The sequence below is a fragment of the Rhipicephalus microplus genome, chromosome 2 (assembly GCF_043290135.1).
Source record: "Rhipicephalus microplus isolate Deutch F79 chromosome 2, USDA_Rmic, whole genome shotgun sequence".
Lineage (NCBI taxonomy): Eukaryota > Metazoa > Arthropoda > Arachnida > Ixodida > Ixodidae > Rhipicephalus > Rhipicephalus microplus.
In genome coordinates, this window is record NC_134701.1 from 143,861,403 (window position 1) to 143,882,177 (window position 20,775).

Genomic DNA, 20,775 nt, shown 5'->3' on the forward strand with positions numbered 1-20,775 from the left:
AACGTGTAGATACCAAGCATCTTGCGCTAACGCTTACACTGGCGGTGGTGTTAACGCTGGCGCTCATCGTGGCGTTGCGCAAGAGAGAAACCTGCGGAGGAGTGAACCACGCAGTGATGAACTGGTGTTTTCTGCTGGAGCATGTCAATCGCTGCTAATGGGCAAAGTGAGACAGAAGACGCTGATTGGACACTAATACCAGCGGTCTGCGTTTAGTTAACGCGCACGCTGCGAATTGTCATATTTCAACAATGCACAGGAGAAATTTCTCACCGGCTTATGTAAATAGGGTAGCCAATGGCCGGATTCGCAGCGCAAGTCGTCAGTTTTTCCATCTATAAACTCGCCAGCAGACGCTATCTGCTTCTGCGTAGTGAAGCTAGAAATGGGGGGGGGGGGGGAGCATGCGAGAAAAGCGGTGAGAACGCGCGTGCGCAGTGGGCGTGTAAACACCATGGGGAAGGATGCTTAGAGGAGAAATGGGGAAGCGAGCGTTGGCTAACAGGAGCTGCCTGCGTGGGCATAGCGAGGGGATGTAGGGGAAGCGTATGCGTGGTAACGGTGGTCACGCCACACACCTGTTAGAACTTGACCCTAATAAGCTTTGAATCTAATAAGGTCAGTCCCGTAAAGTCGGAAACTGCGATAGTATTGCACGTTCTTTTGAAGCACAAACTCTCAATAGGAGGCTTCATTTGAGGAAAGAGAGAGAGAAGAAAAATATAAGAAAAGGAAGGAGGTTCACTAAGTCCAGTTTGCTACCCTACAAGTGGGAAAGAAAGATGAGGGAGATAAAGGGAGAGGAGGAGATACACATTGAACATAACACTCACACATCGCAAACACAATTCAGGTTTCACAGGTGGTCCCACAGTGATGTTACATCAAGAGTTGTAGAAGGGCTTGTGTGGCTTTCTGGGTTGAAGTACTTGAAGGTTACGCTTCCAAGATCTTTTCCAGGGTACGCTTTCAAGATCTTTCTTCTGTTAGTTCGGGCGTACCGCAAGGCAGCGTCCTTGGGCCCTTACTATTTTTAATCTACATTAATGACTTACCTTCCGAGATTACTTCTTGCATTCGTCTATTTGCCGATGATTGTATAATATACCGTTCTATAAACTCCAGTAATGACCACTTAACCATTCAAGCAGATCTGAACCATATTTGTAACTGGTGCGACAAGTGGCTTATGAAACTGAACTTAACAAAATGCGAGGTAATGTCTTTCACCCGTAAACACATAAACTCTGAATTCTCCTATTACTTGAACAATACCATGCTTTCCCACGCTTCTTCCTACAAATACCTAGGTGTTCTTCTCACAGAGAATCTTTCATGGGCCTCACATATCGAGTCTACCTGTGCCAAACCATCACGTTCACTGGGCTACCTACGCCGCAACTTGAGAAATTCCCCTACTAATATTCGAAAACTAGCCTTTCTTACCTTTATTCTGCCAATATTAGAATTCGCCTCAGCAATTTGGTCTCCTCATCAAAACTACTTGATTATTATGGTAGAAAGGATTCAAAATAGAGGTGCCCGCTTCATATCACGAAACTATGACATCACGTCAAACATAACGCAAATTAAATCAGACCTTCAGCTGCCGTCATTGGATAGCCGTCGCAGTATTGCTCTTCTCTGTCTGTTCCAGAAATATATTACCTCTAATAAACGAACGCGGCTTCAGCTTCAAGCACCTCACTCTTTTTCACGCAGATTGCATAATCAGTTCAGCTTCATGCGCATATACGGGTCAACTAATGCATTCAATTCATCACCACTGCCTCGGGCCGTTCGTCTTTGGAATGACCTCCCTGATTGCATAGCCTCCATATCTAATCCCGATACATTTCGCCGTCAGCTACTCGCTCTGTTCACCATGTGACCCTGTTTTTGTATTCTGAGTGCAGTGGTAACGGTGCTTTATATTCCCCTTGTCTTTTATTTTAAAATGTATCCCTCTGTCACCATGTTCATATCAACAAGTGCTGTATTCCCTCAAACTTACACCGCCCTGTATAGCCTAAAATGTGATCTCGTTTATATATATGTATAGTTTTTCGTTGTTTTTGCACTGATCCTGCCTGTAAACGTTACCTGTCTGTACCATTCCGATTCCTCCCCCCCTTACCCAATGCCCTGTTCTGGGGCCTGTAAGGTTTTTTTTGAATAAAGAATAAAGAGTAAAGAAAAGTTCGATCATTTAGCCTTCTTAAGGCTCACTGAAGAGACCGCCAATCTTCATCAAGTCTAGACAATGGCACAGGACTGGGTCGAAAGTTTTTACACAATGGCAGTTAACGCAGTTGGGGGAGTCAGCCATTGATGTGCGATAACTTAATAAATTGGTGAAGGCAACGCCGACCCACAACCGACACACCATTGTAGCATCCCATTGGAAAGTATTTGATGACAGCGGTAATTGGAGTAATGAAGCGAGGTTCTGTGTGTATCGAGTAGAGTTTAGTGGAAAATTATAATGCATAATTGTGATATTATGCGCCATGTGACAAATTTATTTTGCGGCGTCAACCCTTGACCGGGGTATGAGCAGTGCAGGTACTCCGTCGTGGGTCCATCGGACAGCGTTGTCGGCGAGTTGGTTACCACCAATGCCACAAAGACCAGGCCGCCATTAAAAAGTTAAAGCATCTCCTTTGTTAGTGGAGCAATGACAGATTTCATTGATTTGAGATACCATCTGATGGTTGTCCCGCGTCGTAGACTTCTCATACAATGAAGGGCCACCTTGGAGTCACAAAAATAGACCACTTAGGAGGGTATTCTCGCTAACAAATCTTATTGCGGCTAGAATTGCGGCGAGCTCGAAGCCCGTAGATGTTTTGGCGTGTGTAGTCGTGAACATTACGGTTACTGACTGAGATGGAATGAGAAAAGCGCCCGTTGAACTTTGCGAGATTAAATCGTCCGTATAAATATGAGTTCGGTTTGCATATGATGTATGCAAAAAGTCCCATGAGATCTGCTTGAAGGCTGCAGATGGCAGGATAGCATTTTTGTATATGACAGTCACTTCAAGCTGTACAGGGGGTCTCTTCAGGCACCACTTCGGGCATGGCGGTATGTTTGCGGGTGAGAACCTCCAGGAGATGAAATGCTGGTTAGCCGCTACCCCTCTGGAGAACTCTGCTTGCGGTCTTTTTAGTGGCAGGCTAGCAACGTGGTGGTTTGGAAGCCTGGATATATGGCGAATATGAGCCTGGAGTGTGTCGACAGTTATATATGTCATAAACGGGTAGTCTTGGGCAATGGCTATGGTTGCGACCATTTTAGCACACCTAGGCAATCTCAAGAATGTGCGAAAAACTTGGCCTTGAATGCTTTGCGGGACGCGGATGTTGCTTTTGCCGGCATTCGAAAGCGCGGGTGCGCTACACCGAAAATACTCCAAGAAGATCGCTGTGTACGGTTCGAACATGGCTGACACAGATGTTCCCCAAGCTTTACCCGCGAGCAATTTCATCACATAAGTGATACAGGTGACCCTCATCTTCAAGTGCGCATTGTGAGCACTCCATGAAAGACATTTGTCAATTATTGTGCCCAGGAATTGATGACATCTCGTAAAGAAAATTCTGATATTCTCGATGGAAACGGGATACCAGAACATTGTATGACTGATGATGTCAAGAAACAATGCATCCCATTTCTGGTTTTACCAGTCTGAAGGAACTAGAACACTGAGAAAATAGAGCGCTCTGTGGTCACGTCAGTGTGATAAGGGGCACCCACGGGGTATAGGGAGAGGCAATTGTCATAATGGGGCCGGTGCCATATTTGTAGATGACCGAATAGAAAAAATCTGGCAGGCGCTAAGTCCAGTGATCATGGTGCCCTAAGGGATCTTATAGAGAGTTCAGGCAGCTTAGCGCGTGGTAGTTCATAACCACCGAAAATTAGCACCCATGTAGGTATGAAACCACTTTCGTCACCGCCAAAGCCAGAGCCAAGCACCTGCTGTGTGATCGAATAACTTCGTTCAGGAGTGGATAGGAGGTATCTGGTGTATGCGGCAACACTGTCGTGGCCACCTTATTGTTTTGCTAGCAGGACAACAATGCTATGTCTACTTGCATCGCTACGGATATCCGTAGAGACAACACAGTTAACGTGTGCCAGAATTGGAGTAGTAGTGAGGAGCGTGATGAAAATCGAGAATGCACAATTTTCTTCCTAGCCACATGAAAACGGGACGTCATGCTAGAGAAGCTCCACAAGAAGTCTCGCTATGTCCACAAAGTTTTTTACGAAGCATCGGAAGTAGGAAGTTATTCCGTTAAAGCTGCGTACACCTCACTCACATCACGTGCCAATTTTTCTTGGGCCTCGCTGTACACCAAGAGGGTGCACTAAATGGCTAAGTACTGTCAGTTGGGGGCGGCCAAAGTGCCATTCAGACAAGTTCAGTTATATCAGTAACGAATTCAGCTCTAAGATGTCCAAGATTATACCGCTGTGCACCCCGTATACTTTTCCTATGTTGGTGAAAAAACAATGAGGTCTTCCAAGTGGCAAAAACAGGTGGACCCTTCAAAACGTCTGAGCAGAAGCATCATTCGTTCAAAGGTCGATCAAGCGTTCAAAAGACCAAAAGGCATGACCTTCAACTGATATAACCCATCGGGAGTGATGTATGTCCTCTTTTAATGATCCACTTGATCTCTTTCCATCTACCAATACCCAACTGATAGGCCACCGGCACCACCGACATTCATCAGCGATGTGTAGAAGCCTAAGGGTCTCTTTACGGCTTTATCTGTTATGTTCAATGTACAGCCCTACCATCTGTAATCACATTATACTATATAAATATATTTTCTTCGCTATCATTCAATGTTTTTAACCAATCTTTCACATGACCAGAGTGAGCATGACTAGGATAGAGAGAGCTGTGTGTGCTGCGAGTGGCGAGTAATTTCTGCAAGCATATGGAAATGCGGGCCAGTGGGTTTCGCTGCAAGCAGAAGCTTCAGTGCACACACATGAGGGCAGAGACAATATAGACCTGCACTGGTCTTGTGCCCTTATTGTCTCTGTCCTCATGTGTGTGCGCTAAAGCTTGAGTTTGATACAAGATGTGAGGGTGACGGATGTCGAGATTTCACTATTTGACAAACGTGCCAATATAGGGTGACGGTGAGGTGCGATGGAGTGTGAAATTGCGCGTGAGTGTCGGTTTTGATTTTGGTTTTAAAGATGGTGAGGATTGTCATCCTCCCGATTAAGAGGACACCCGACGGGAGCATCACAGAGAGTTGGGGTGAGAACTTGCATGTCGTCGTCGAGCCAACCATGATGTTAGCGCAAGAGAGGCCGAAGATACTTGCCAATGAACAAAAAACTTTAAAATCAAGAAGAACAGTGTACACCCTGATGAAGGACTGGCATGGGCTTGCAAAGTGGAGCTGGCAAAATTTTTTATATTTGATTCTTTCCTTATGACTCTTCAACGCCTTCATACGCCACATTAATGCTGTCTTCACAGTGAATGTGTACATTTACAGCCTCACTTGTTTTGCACTGCTGCTTTCGTATTTTCGCCAAGGGTTGTCGTCAGAAGTCTGCAAAAGAAGGCATGCTTCGATTAAAGACTTTGACACGAAGGAAACGAGCATTTAGTTAGTTACATGAAATGTTGAGAAAGCATGCAGTGAAAACAAAAATGCGCAGTATTGCAGTGTGTGGATGTTTACACAGAGAAATAAAATAAATTAGTTTCTAGCTATACACAATAAAAATGATCGCTTATTTTATAAGCACGAGTATTCTGCAGCTTCACATATAGTGGTTTCTTATATTTTTTGTTTATTTGGAGGGGGGGAGTGCATTCGCATGCAAACTGTAAGTAACAGGAAGGTCCATATTCACAAACTAGCCTTCACCTTTACTTGAGTTTTTACCAAGTTTCTGTATCTTATAGGTGCCTTATAAAGGCAAAAAAATGGTAAAGAGGTAAAAGATTACAAAAGTCGTTCATTAATGCTAGGTTACTGTGTAGATGAAACGCAATAAAGGCTTACAGATGATAAAAAAACTTAAAGTAAGGTTGAGTAATCTATGTTTTTGATAGATATGTGGGGTTTTACGTCCCGAAAGCACGATGTTAATGTGAGAAGCCGCAATGGAGGGCTGTGGATGTTTCAACGACCTTGCGTACTTTAACGTGCATCCAAATCTAGGCACAAGGCCCTATAGCATTTTTGCTTATAGACGGCGCTTTGTGAATACGGGTCTAACACCTGATTCAAAAGCGAAACTGCTCCAGAAGTGTTTTCTTTCCCTCCGCAAACAAAAGGCAGAAGCTGCCTACATCTTAGAAGTATAAAAGCCATAAAAATAAACAACCTGCAAAAATAGGTCTACTACGGCAGCTGTTCGTGATGTTTTGCGACAAAGATTCGTTAGTATGACTCAGTCTTTCTCTTTCTTTGTGCTGCTTGTTGTGTGATTTTCTCGGACCAGCTTGTGTATCTAGCAAGTGGCATTTACTAATGACTCTTGACCTATTCTCGAGATAATTTCAAATAGCCACCAAAATATTTGTTACAACGGCGAGGGTATGTTTTCTTCACGTGCTTTTTTGCGATTGTCAAAGTTGTGTTTTTACACCAAATAATTGTCTCGGGCCACACATTGCAGACTACGTGTGAAGTGGTCACCGTTTGTTCTACGTTTTTCTACGTGCCACTGAAAGTTTTGTGTGGTCACGAAGACAAATTTCAGGAAAAGAACACGCATGGTAGGTGTCTTGTTTTCTCTGCGTTGTTGCACCAAACTGAGTGTTGCTATATTGCATTTTCCTTCTCCTCTAGTAACAGATCTCAACGTTTCATAGCAACTTCTTTGTTTCACGTAAAAGATGTGTTTTCTAGCGCTGCTAGGTCGTACGTTTCATTACACTTTTGCATGTATAGGAGATGAAGCCTACATAAAAGTATAATTTTTCAGGTTAATGCTAACAGATGCCCTCAGAAATGTTTATTCCTACAACTAAGAATATTCTGTATATATAAATCGTAAATTTATTGCACCACATGTGAATGCAACTCATCAGTCGTTGTAGTACGATTCACTCAGCTCTCTGGGAAAGTGGCGGGTCAGAGAATAGGACTTATAGAAAGACGAGAACAAGTTTAATGACTTAGATAGCTGTATTTCGTTGCTTAATCGAAAAGATAAAGATTTTATTAAACAGATGAAGGAGTATACACTTTGAAGACTTTGTATTGGTGCACATTAACAGCCTTATTAACTCAATAACCCATCAGGAAGTGACAAAAATGAAAGTATGTTGAAACAGAAATGTGAGCAATATTGAAACGTAATTTCAGTTTAAATAATATAAATTAGAATAGATTGCAACTTCTTACGGTGCGATACTAACCGCTAGTCTTCAGAGAATATAATACTTATGAGCAGTGAGCTTCGACAAGAGCTGAATTTCCTCCTAGCAGTAAACTCCGAAAAACCTTCTTTGCATTTCAAGAAAATATAGCTCCGAAAACACGAAACCCTACGTGCACGCTAAAAAAGTAACGCGAGTGTCGCATACGTATGATGCAAAAGATGATATGAACGACATTCTAGCGTCTTTATTCGGGCCCGGTAAATATCAGGCAGCGTTTTACTGGCTGTTAAAGAGATAGTTTCGTTTAAATATGTTAGAGGAAATCCTAGCGCTGGTGTCTATGGGAGCTGCTACGCACGACGCTTCAGTCCACATGGGAATGATGGGTAGTACAAAAATTTGTCTAACCTTCATACGTCGTGTTTCGTTTGGCTTTTCATGGCACAGAGCTGCTTTATCACAAGAGGGCTCTCAGAAAATATTCAGTAGTTGCGCCTAACCACCCTAATCCTTTCGACTCAACAATTCCACTGGGGTCACTAAGTTCACAATGGTCCGCTTTTTGATTCGAAACAAAGCCAAGACTCAGCAATAAACAAAGCCCCAAGGGCATTCAAGGCAGCAAAGACAAAGACTAGGCAAATTGGTGTCCTACCCATCATTCTCATGGTAGCTCAACAATCGCAGCGCCAGAGTACCCTCTGGTTAGTTAAAAAAAACTTTTTGCCGTTAACTACGTGATCCACTAAAACATGTGCACAGACTATATTGCTCACCTGCAACATGAGTGTGCTTATATTGTGTGCACGTGAATGCTCGCATGCAAGGCAAGCGCTTCTACACGTAGGCTTCTGAAAGCAGTGAGGGCAGAAAACTACCTCAGCCACCCGGTAATTTTCACCCCAGACGCGATTGAGTGTATCGCCTCTATTTTGGGTTATCGTGTCTGCAGCCAAGTACGCGGTGCTTTTTTTTTGTGAGCCAATCAACAGGAGCAAGCTCTACGAACGCAACACTTGAGATCGTGAAATCTGCGAACAGCAAAGGCACACAACTCTATGCTAGATAATGTAGTTTTATGGCTTCATGAAAGTTGCCTAGACATCGCTATGCCATTTCGGTGGCCAATTAAGCTGCGACATGGTGCACATATATAAAAAGGCGCATAAGCTACTCACAATTGCCCCTTTAATAGGGATTGCACGACAGTGTTGACGCACGTCGAGTGCGATGCTGCATGCACGTGAATACAGAATTTTTCAGCAGAAAATGTAACACATAAGCTCTGGTTATTCCGTATAATATCATTACTTATTACGTTTTTTATGCTATATTCCCATGTGATCATTATTGACAAGTTATAAATACACGCAGAAGCCGCATGTTCTGTGTACCGATTCTGTCAGCATCGACGATCATATTTTCTGCGTTCAGTCTTCTGGCTGGCAGCACGGTGTTTCGTCTGCTTGAACAGTGGTGTATCTATATATGCACGCAAGGGCGTTTCCGGCGCAGGAAGCGTCCGTCAGCGGGGAGGCCGCACCCCTTAAACTGGGCCCCGCGGTCGGCGACGGCACGCTTCCTGTGTTTCCTCAACCCGAGCTCTCGCAACGCACAGCCCGTCATTGCTGTCTTCCTCCGCATGCCTCTATACTGTATCTGGCATTCATGCAGGGCTGTAATGTCAAGAACAGTCCCCACTTTTCCTATAAAGGCACAATCTATCGGTGGACCTACGGCGAATTATGAGAAAGCTTCTACCGCAAGACATTCAGACCTACTAAGATATTTGCCGTTCTCAAGGTACGTAGTATATTTATGATGTTACCAACCCATTAGCGCCCTGCATACCTTACCAAGTAGCTTCACTTTTCGGGAATACAAAATGCTCAACCCAATATGTTGAATTTGCTCAATATGCAATTTTAAAGCCAAGATTGCAGGTATTTTACTATTTTAAGTAGGACTTTTTTTAATGCAAGCAATTAAGCTTTACAAAAACAAGCACACATCCACTGCTATATAATTTAAAAGTTAATTTGCAGTATCACACTTGGTATATAGAAAACGGAAACAGTTGTGCCTCAGAAGTAACGAAATATTCGCTGCAAAGCGCGAGTCAGCTAAAGTGCATAGTTTTGCTTTAGATAATAGTCAAGTTGGTGTAAATTTTTCACTACTATAAGCCTTTGTGGGTGCCCATGTAAGACGTTTGTTGTTGATTGCCTCAGAGATTAAACCAGGTATTTTCTCGAAAAAAATTTTATTTTGACGGTTGTCTTAGGCTAACAAGATAGCATCAGACTTCGCTGTGGATACATGATAGCCCGCATGTGTTGCCATTGTGATTTCTGACAATAATGGGAAAACTTTGAGGAGGAGTGCCATACGACGGCATATACGAATGAAAGCACTCTGGCAGCGATGCGAGCATCTTTTCGTAAAGGGCAAATACAGCACTATACTTGATATGGCAATAAAACGACGTATTTGGACCTCTATGTAGTATGAATAGGTGGCCATCCACTCGAAATAAAAACGTACCCTCTCCACGAAATGGATTGTATTCCCTTCAACAGTCATACTGCGTATAAATACAAAAATCTCATTCGTTGGAAATATGTTCGAGACCCCTAATTACACAGGTGATCAATATTGCTGCACTCAACGCATGGGAAATCTGCTAAACTATTGGATGTCAGCAGACCCGCCTTGCTTTGACTTCTTCTATTCACTAGCCTAATAGCGTAACACAATGTATACCTGCGCTTTTTTCAGCCCGACAGAAATAAAGAGTGGTTGCCAGCACCCATTGCGCCTGATATTATCATCTATCTGCACAAGAAACTTGAGATGCAGTTCAGGTGTACTGTCTGTCATAAAAAATGGGGCTGCGAAAACTGTGGCTATAATCATTCCAAGGAGAGTTGGTGCTTCGGCAAGTTTGCTATGCCGAAATAATTTTGATAAACCTTGTCTGGACCTCTGGAAAGATGTGACAATATGTTCGACGGCAAAGAATATTATCGCTCCAGAAAATGGGGTGTTTGGCTCGCTTAAGCTTCATGTGAGCATCTTTAACATGCAGTCATTTGATCCAGATATTGAAATTTAATGTGAATGAAGTATATACGTGTAGCCTAGCACTACAGAACAGTAGAGATAGCTTTTGAATTTATAACTTCATTGGGAGGGGGGCAACTAATGTCTCGTGAACTGAACTGCACCTGACAAACAAAGCCGTATTTAAAAAACTTAAAGGCTCCAAATCCAGACATCGCTATTGCTTGAGTGTTGTTTTTTAGTTCGGCGTCTTATTTTTTGTGAGCTCTGTTCGGACGGAGGTATACATGCAGCTCCGAGGCATACATACATCCTGTCTTGTGATGAAACGTAACTGACTTACCTGACAGTAAATCATCGTTGGTACTATTTTGTGAGCTTGTTAAGGTAAGAGTTTCTTTTGTTCAAATATTTTCCAACTTACGTTACCCGGTGACAACATGTCCAGGTCAGTAAGATAGAATATGGTCGCCACCACTCACAAAAACTGTAAAGAAATGGTGTAATTAGGCGCATTGCTATGAAAGCTTGTTGTGTATAGATATCGAGCCGTACATAATCTCATATTCTGAGATAATTAGCGCAACTTTGAATGTCGCAAACGCTCTCGTGTGCATAAGTGAGGGATAGTATGAGTGTATATTTGCGGGAGTAAAAGTTTCCCTAATTATATAAAAATATGACAAATAACCAACTAGCCGAACAATAGGTTTCATCAAATATGATTTGAAGTTCTGTCCCGAACGTCCCGACAAAAAAAGTGTTTAATTCTTGAAGGACACAGTGTAAATACGATCATTATCAATACGGTGCTCAAGAAGCCAGAAACTATGTTCATGCCACTCCCCCGTATTCACAAACGCTCCTTGACTTGACTTTCACCCTTCACTTGACAGAGTTGAGCACTGCGCCACTTCTCGGCTGAAAATGACGCTGTGCTGCTCCAGAATCGCACCAAATTATCACTGATATGCAGTGACTTGCCGTGCCTCAGGAGGGCGCTTCCATCGGCTTTCTCAAGTGAAGGTGAAGCGTTAAGTGAAGGGACGTTCTTGAATGCGGGAGTGGGAGTATTGTCCGAAAACACCACTTGTGTTTATTATAACAGTCAAATATTAAAACGAAAGTTATTTGCTTGTTTTAGTGTGTTAAACTAGCAAAGCGCCTATTCACCTTGTGCATCAGCACAACATATGAAAACTTTTTATAGCACTCGGTGCATGTATTTTATTCATTTAGAATTCATAATAATTGTCTTGGTGCATAGAAACGCCACTACAGCAAAATATGGGATTAGCTGTGTTGGAAGGATGACCTTTCTGAGCTAACCGCACTTCGATGTTATGTTCAGATGACATATATTGGTTCTGGTGGTGTCGGACAAATTCGAATGGCTGTTGGTGCGCGAAATGTTTAGTTTTTTTTATACAACAGCAGAGGTGTGATTTTTGCGTCATGCGCGCCAGCAAAATGGCGTACCTCTTTAGGTGAAATTAATTACGATTCATGATTGATTGATATATACAGTTTAACGTCCCAAAACCACCATTTGATTATGAGAGACATTGTAGTGGAGGGCTCCGGAAATTTCGACCACCTGGGGCTCTTCAACATTCACCTAAAACTGAGCACATAGGCCTACAACATTTCCGCCTCCGTCGGAACTGCAGCCGCCGCAGCCGGAATTCGATCCCGCGACCTGCGGGTCAGCAGCCGAGTACCTTAGCCACTAGAACACCGCGGTGACGCGGAAATTATTTACGACATCGACCTTGCTGCCGTGCTGTCTCATGTATTTTTCTGAATTTTCTCTGTACTCGAAAGGATTAGAAAATCATCGACTGTCCTATACCCAGTTAACCGAACATTTCAATATATGTGCAATCAGCATTCGATAGATATTGAAAGGGTGTTGCTGTCTATCTCCACACATTTCTTAGCAACATCTGGTGCATTTGTTATTGTGTACTCTATAGAGCTGCAATCACTGCATGCAATTTTCGTGTCTTGCAGAGATTTAGAGCTATTGTGTGAATAAGTACATAGGGAAGAATGAATGTGAGGAGACTTTTCATAACGTAGGCTTTTACTAAAGAGAAGAGAAAAAAACGTACACCCTATGAATGGCATCCGAGTAAAAATATTTCTTTCTGGGCAACAGGTCTCTATATCGACATCGCATGGTGCATATTTTTATCACTATACTGTATCAACAGCATATTTCAGTGTTACTATAAATGCTCAGTGTTTCGCTAACAAACTCCTTTCAGGCAATTTCTACAAAACGTCAAATTCGGCGTACATACTGTGGGAAGCACATGCTTCTCGCTCTTTGTCATTGCGCTGATTACTGCAAAACAAATTTCAGGCTTCTTCACAACATACATTCTCTGAATCGCACAACGGAATCACGCTGGCCATCAGACGAAGAGCAACCCCATCGCGATGAGAGACGCAGCGATATCTTTACTAGTGGGCCTGTTCCTGTCTACCATGTCATGCCCCGCCGATGCCCTTCCGTCTACATGTCGTCCTGAGTACCAGAAGCTGTCGGGTGGCCTGGTCCACACAGCCTGCAAACCACCCAACAACAACTGCATCTTCGTTTCAACTGGACTCAACATGGCTGAAAAGGCTGACGTTCTAAAGGCGCACAATGACTTTCGATCCCGAGTTGCTCAAGGGCAACTTTCCGGTTTCCCCGCTGCCACAAACATGTACCGCATGGTAGGCCCTACGAGCATTACTTATTATATGCATGATATATTGACCCATATACTCATATATTTACTTATTAATTTATTTAAGCCACCCTGCTCCACGGAGCATAGATTGAAGTGGTTCATGACAAAGCTAATAAAAAAATGCGCCCATAAGTACTGAGAAATTCACGCCAGAATAATATACAGAGGTAAAATGTTCAAGCATACATAGAGCACGCTTCAGAATATATCACTATAATTTTACAGCTCTATTATAACTATCTTCGTTCATTTTCGCCTTGTTACAGTGAAGCATGGGGAAATAAGGGCGTATTTCCAAAAAGAATATTTATTGTTGTAATAGACAGCGTCATTACACATGGCATGTGCAGCAAATAAAGTTGCATGACACAGTAATCCAAGGAGCAATCATATACAAACCACATATATATAATTGCTTCAGCAGCCATCACGGCTACAAAATATGAGATGAAACTTTGCACTATTCGGGTCTTAGGTAGGTAAATCAATGTTCAGCTTAGAAGCAATATTTACTGTTAAATTTGCTTGTAACATCCGGTTATCATAATAATTACATATTATTGATAGTTTACATAAACAGTGGCGCCGTTCAGAACTTAATCTGCACTCGTTATCGTAAGTGTCCACAAACTCGCATAAGGGTGAGTTGGCAAATCACATTTTGTGAAGCGCACTACCTTGTAGAGGTGAATAAAAGAGGCAATTGTATCAAATAACATTCAGCTTTAAAGATCATTTGTATTTCGTTATAATTTCTCTTCCTTCTGTGACAATTTGTAGTTGACCGTAGGGTCTCAATCGTTACCTTATACTTTGAGTGAATGCACTTCACTGAAGCACTGCAATACGTTTTCCCACATTCTTCTCTCTTTAAATGCAGTAATTCGTCACTTGGTTTGACACATGAGGCAACGGACGCCACCACTTAGTGCTGAATTCCCCAGTTTATTACTGCAGTGCACAGTGGGAGTTGTCGCAGTATATATATATACAGTTTGTTGGTGCTCAGATTTCAAGTCACAACGTAGTTTATTTCTTTCGGCGTTTTAGCCAGACTGTGACCTTCATCAAAAATGAGGGTACAATTTGTTGGTGCTCAGCTTTATGCAATCTTGAAAGAGAGAGGTTACGCGAAAAAAAAGAAAACAAAATTGAAAAAAAAGCTATGTGAACAGGCACCATTTTCGTCGGGACTATTGCAACTTTGACGAGGATGGTCCTAGAAATGAATTCATTTTATTTTAACTAAGGGTATTTTAGACTACTTAGCGGGATAGCTATTGGCACCAAAATGGCACCAATTATGCCAACGTAATATGGGAAAGTTAGAATCCGTATTTCTTACACAAAGGTTTTTGAAACTGCTCTTCTTCAGAATATACGTAGATGACATCTTTCTTATTTGGACCCACAGCGAGGATGAACTTCTCACCTTTATCGACACTTACAACGCTGTAAATCCAAATATACATTTTGCACACACCTACTCGCAAGCAACCGTACATTCTCTTGATGTTACCATAACGATAAAAGAATAAAAGCTTTCTACAAACTCATGTGGTAAACCAACGGATCGACAACAGTACCTCCATTACCAAAGCGATCACCCGCGCCAGTGTAAAAACAGTATCGCATACAACCAGGCTCACCGGTTTAAGCGAATCGGTTCAAGAGACGCTGATTTTGACACGAGCTCACAGGGAATAAAACTTATGCTTTATAAACAAAAATACCCCAAATATTTTTTTGGTGACGCTGTTAAGAAACCTAAAAAACTGAAGCGTGATGACTTACTTATGAAGCGACCACCGCAAGAAGACCCGTAACAAACAAACCTCTGCTTAAAGGCCAACTCCGGTGATTTTTTTTAGATCAATGGATCTCAATGAAATTCACTGGGTACGTTCCTTTGCACATTTCCGTCATTTGTGCCAAAAACAGGATTTAGAGATGCGTTGATTGTTTTCAAATAAATTTTAAAGATTGCCTCGAAAAGCTCACCTAGCTTGCCAGAATTAATAGCAACACTGTCTGTGTGACGTCATGTTTTGCTTGTCAACTGAAGGAACGGAGCCAATCGCATCACTACTTCGGCCACTACAGCGTTTATTGTGCTGTCCGCAAAGCGACGGCGTCGGTCTTCGGCACGGTTATAGCACGGGAAAGCTTTCTTCTTTCTTCTGTGTTGTTTGGCCGGTACTTCGCTGGTCTGGATTTTGCAGTTTTCATACTATGTGCCCTCAAAGCCAGCATACCGCCTCCATTTTTGAAAAAAAAAAAGTACGTCATACGCAGACAGGGCGCCCGGTCCGGTATCGGTGTCGGTTTTGAACATTTTTGCATATTAAAAATTGTTTTCGCATTTCCTGAGCATTTCAGATATTGGTCTTGTGACAAGAGTGTCTCATGAACATAAAAACACCATTTCCTTGACATGGTCGAAAAATCGTCGGAGTTGGCCTTTAACTTACATCATGAACTTCCCCAATGTAAACAAAATCTTTAAACGACATTACAATATTCTGGAACAAAGTGAACGCCTGAAACGCGCATTTCCATAAGCTCCTGGCGTCGTTTACCGACGAATGCGCAACCTCAAAGACACACTTGTCCACTCTCAAATCAATACTTCACGCCCTAATAATTTATGCTGACCTTGTTTAAAGTCAAGATGTCGTGTATGCAAGGTAATGCGAGAAACAGAAAAGGCAACCAGCACACAATCGAAGTGTTCGATTGACATAGGAGAAAACCTAACATGCAATTCCTCTAATGTGGTATACCTACTCGAATGCAACGTGTGTAGTATGCAGCACATCAGATAAACAGAACCACAATTTAACATTCGTTTAAATAATCACAGCGTCCATGCGAAATCAGCCCCAAGTCTACGTCTATCGAAACATCTCAACCTTCCCGACCATTTATTTAAAGGGGTACTGACACAATATTTCGGGGCCGAGATAGCCTGCAGGTGCGATTCTCGAGAACATTGGTACATCACTGCAAGATATGCACAGCGAATATAGCTTGAAAGGTTTTAAAAATTAATTTTGAAGTTTGTGCGAGTGACCGACTATATCGCGCTATAGACACCCTCGGAGGTGACCCCAAGGTGACCCCCTACTTCCCGCACGTCACCACCCTGCGGTCAACAAAACAAGTTATGATGACGTCATAGCCGCCTTTTCTCGTTTGCCGCGTTAGCTCCCGAATTCTATATTTCTCGGTGGCTGGTTGCGAGTGCGTGGCCGTGGCGCACGCTTGGAAATGTTAGTCTTTGGTGACATTCCAGTCTTGTTTTGTATTCGAAAGTAATTCTTGATGCCAACGGTACAGATGTGCGTCACATTTCTGTGTGCTGACGTGGTCGAGAGCTGCACACGCTAGGTGGCGACAGTTGCACCCAGTTTTCGGAACTCTGTCAAAACGAAACTGAAACTGACTAATAATGAGGGGCCTGTAATCAAATATCTGTCGCGGGCTGCAGCAAACGATGTGTCGTGTCATGACTAACAAGCCCCCAGGAACGCATTGCAGCAGAAAAAGGCGAGGCCAAAGTTTTTTTGTCAGTGTCCCTTTAACAGACTATCAGTAACACTTTTTGAAACAGGATTTTCATCAAATTTTTTTTGTGTGAAGAAGAAGAAGTTGTCACAGAGAACAGCCTCTGCTTCGAGCTCTGTGAGTTTTCTAATTCTTTTGCCAAGATTTTTCAATAATCGGCACACCTCGAAGGGCGTTCCCCCTTAGAATGGGGGATCAAAACCCCATCCAGCAACCGGGACCGGGCCGACCACATCATAGTGCGTCTGACGCAAGTTCTCACCCCGGCCCAAGCGGGGCCCACGATGACAATTCTGATGACTTCTCCGTTGAAGATATGGCTTCGGACAGCGACTACGTGGTCGTGCCAAGCCGACGCCTGAAGAGGAAAATCAGCCGGACATCGCCCACTAGTCGGCAAGCACAGACAAAGGCGAGTAGCATGCGGTCGTACACCATTTCGTATGTGCCAACATCGAAGACAGACATCTTGAACTCTCTAAATAGGCAGAGCCTGACAGAGTACTTTGAGCTCATCGCTCCAGGGAAAGTCGTAGAAATACGCATAAATACCCGAAAGAACATACTGTCCGTGGAGGTCACTACGAAGGCCTTAATAGACACGCTGAAAGCGATTGTTCGATTAGGAAATATTCCAGTTCGCGCATTCTCCGCGTACGACGAAGAAATGACAACAGAAGTTATATACGATGTGGATGAGGAGATAACAGACTCGAGTCTCGAGAAACTGCTGTCATCGTCGGCTCCCGTGCTTGGCTTCCACCGCTTTGGACGCACGCGATGTGTTAAAGTAGTGTTTCAGTCGAAGACGTTACCCACATATGTAAAAGTTGGGTACGTGATGCACTCGGTACGTCCTTACGTATCAAAACCTCTGCTTTGTCATAAATGCATGAAATTTGGGCACGTTAGTACAGTTTGCAAGGGTGCAGTAACCTGCAAGCATTGCGGTGGCCCTCATGATGGTGATAACTGCAATGCTGTGGCCAAATGCCCAAACTGCTCAGGCGCCCACGACGCAACATCAAAGGAATGTCCCAAAATGAGGAATGAAATTAGTATCCTGAAGAAGATGGTTCGGGACCACTCCACTCACACAGAAGCTGCAAGGGCTGTACGGCGCCGTAAACATCGTTCGCGACATCGACGCAAACGAAGCAGCAGTGCTCATAGCTTATCAAATTCATCCCACAAAACCGTGCCCTCACCACCTCCTAGCCTACTTTTGTCGGCCAAAAAGGAGGATACAGATGCTCAAATGCCAATACAGTCCACGCAAGTACAATGTAACCAGTCATTGGCTCTCCCCACGTCGCAGACTCAGTGGCCTTCACTACCGTCAAGAGCTACGGTAGCGCCATCATCACATAGTGCCCCTACCCCCAATGAAGAAAACAAGAAGATGGACAACACAGATGTCAAGGCTATGCTTAAAATTCTGATGGGTTCGATGCGTAAGATTCTCAGCAGCCTAAACATACCCGCTGCTAAGGCGGCTGTGCAGCTACTTGAGGTTTTGGAGCCTCTTTTACTAGTTCTTCAGTAAGTGAACATGGCACTGATGTTCGAAGAACGCATGCGCCAGTTGCTTGTTATGCAATGAAATGCTCGTGGCCTACGTGGCCGTCTGTCAGACTTCAGACAATGGGTTTTTAAATATCAATTTCCTGTTATCGTTATATGTGAACCGAATATGGTTTCACCTTTTCGTATATCTGGATATATCCAGATTTGGTCCCGCAGTGATCAACGTACGAGCAAAGTTCTCGTTTGTATACGCCGTGATTTGACGTTCTTGAGACATGAAGTCGCGTCGCATACCAGCAATGATTACGTGAGCCTGACTATAACACATAAAAAGCGAACATTCTCCATAATAGGAGGATACATACACCCAAGCGGACAGATGGACTGCTTTTACCTGGGGACCATTCTTCAAGCGGCACAGAGGCCACACATTGTGATCGGCGATTTTAATGCACATCATCCTCTTTGGGGTAGCACTACAACGAATTATCGCGGAAAGGATTTAGCCAATTTTATATACAACTATTGACTAAGCGTACTCAACGACGGATCACCTACATTTGTTCGTCGCACGTCCTACAGCAGCTTCCTCGACCTCTGTTTCGTTTCCCGAAACCTCTGTCTTCTGCATGTTGGTGCACAGATTTGGACACTCGCGGCAGTGACCACCTTCCAACCTATGTTCAGTTCAGGTGGTTTCGCCGCACGCACACACGCTACATCCGTCAAACCGACTGGACACTGTTCAAGGCATCTGTCAAGTCTGGCTGTGAGCACACGACTGATCCATCTGAGGTAGAAAACATCATTGCTTCTTCACTGCGTGACACAACCAAACAGGTTAACCTACCGATGCAGAGATCAGCAGTTGACTCCCAATACGAGGCCCTTCGTGCAATCCGTCGCCGTGCCGAACGCCGATACAGACGAACGAAGTCACCTTCAGACCTTTCCGCCTGTCGTCGAGCTCAACGACATGTTCTTCGGCATCTTGACAAGATTGACAGGCAACGTTGGAGAAATTTCTGTGGATCTCTGGACCCCAGGCAACCTCTATCTAAGATCTGGCGGGTGGTACGAAGTTTGCAGACAACTCCCCAACAACGTCAACCATTTCAAGCTGTTGCTCTACATCAGGGACGGACAGAAGTTGAGATAGCCAGTGACTACTGTAGCCTCATCGTGGACACCACTGATGATCTTGCCACTAATGAGCTTCTTTCTACCATTGCCCCTCCATCGTCTGACGAGCGCCTTGATGTACGTTTTACAATACATGAGCTTGACGCTGCGATTTCTGCCTCCCGCCGATCATCGGCACCAGGGCCTGACGGAATCACGTATGCTGCACTCAACAATCTTGATACAGAAGCATGACGTATCCTGTTATCTCATTATAACACCTCATGGGAGTCAGGAGAAGTCCCAGCTAACTGGAAATGCAGTCGCATTATTGCTTTGCTCAAGCCGGGGAAGTGTCCTTATGCACTTTCCTCCTAGAGACCAATCGCGTTAGCCAGCTGCGTCGGAAAAGTGATGGAAAGAATGGTACTGGCACGATTAGAGTGGCTTCTAGAGAGCAACAACTCCTTTCCTGCATTTATGAACGGCTTCAGAAGAAGCCGATCTGCCATTGATGGTGTGGTCGACTTGATCACCAGCGTTGATGAGGAAAGAAGCCGACGCAGACTAGTGGTGGCGGTCTTCTTAGACATTAAGGGTGCCTACGATAATGTGCTGCATTGTGCGATCCTTGACGCACTGGAAGATTTCGACATCGGTGGACGACTGTACGCTTTGAATTTTAGCTACCTTAGTGAACGCACCATTTACATGACGACAAGTAACGGAGACACCGATCGATATAAGGTTCATCGTGGTGTTCCCCAAGGAGGAGTTCTCAGCCCGATCCTATTCAATGTCACAATGAGCGGCCTAGCAGCAGAACTTCCCAGCACGGTGAAGATCACTGCATACGCTGATGACATATGCATATGGGCATCCGGAACTACTCGTCCGCAATTGCGAGCTCGACTACAGCGTGCAGTGACGATCACATACAAATATCTACGACGTCAGGGGCTCACTCTTTCAATCGACAAATGCGCAGTGCTTGCGTTCACGCGCAAGCATATGTCGCAATACCCGATATTTATTAATGGGACAGCGATACCTGCTGTAACGCTCCACAAGTTCCTTGGGGTTGTCGTACACAGAGATCTATCGTGGACGAGGCATGTCGCCGTACTTAAATCTAAATTGAAGAGCTTTGCTCTCATTCTTCACCACGTAGCAGGAGCAAGATGGGGCCCATCAGAATCATCGCTACTTCAATTATACAATGCTCTATTTGTGGGATACATTCGATACGGCATGCCGGTGCTTTCCAACATGAGACCTAGTTGTGTGAAGACACTCGAGAGTGTTCAAGTTCAATGCTTACGAAGATGCTTGGGTCTACCACGCTGCACTTCAACAAATGGGACAATCGCAGAGGCT

At 43.8% G+C, this 20,775-nt stretch overlaps 1 protein-coding gene across 2 annotated transcripts in view; it reads left to right on the top strand.

The window, feature by feature from the left end:
* The first annotated feature begins 6,566 nt into the window (after positions 1-6,566).
* The window catches only part of LOC119169402 (scoloptoxin SSD43), a 53,981-nt gene continuing 39,772 nt past the window's right edge, over positions 6,567-20,775 (top strand). Inside the window, exons 1-4 of one of the 2 annotated variants that reach the window (XM_037420490.2) lie at positions 6,567-6,584; positions 6,667-6,766; positions 9,050-9,178; positions 12,807-13,165. In XM_037420490.2, coding sequence (XP_037276387.2) covers positions 12,884-13,165 — 282 coding nt within the window. In that variant the 5' untranslated portion in view covers positions 6,567-6,584; positions 6,667-6,766; positions 9,050-9,178; positions 12,807-12,883. Of the gene's footprint in view, positions 6,585-6,666; positions 6,767-8,919; positions 9,179-12,806; positions 13,166-20,775 lie in introns of those variants that run through there. The other variant, XM_075886894.1, reaches the window with a different exon arrangement.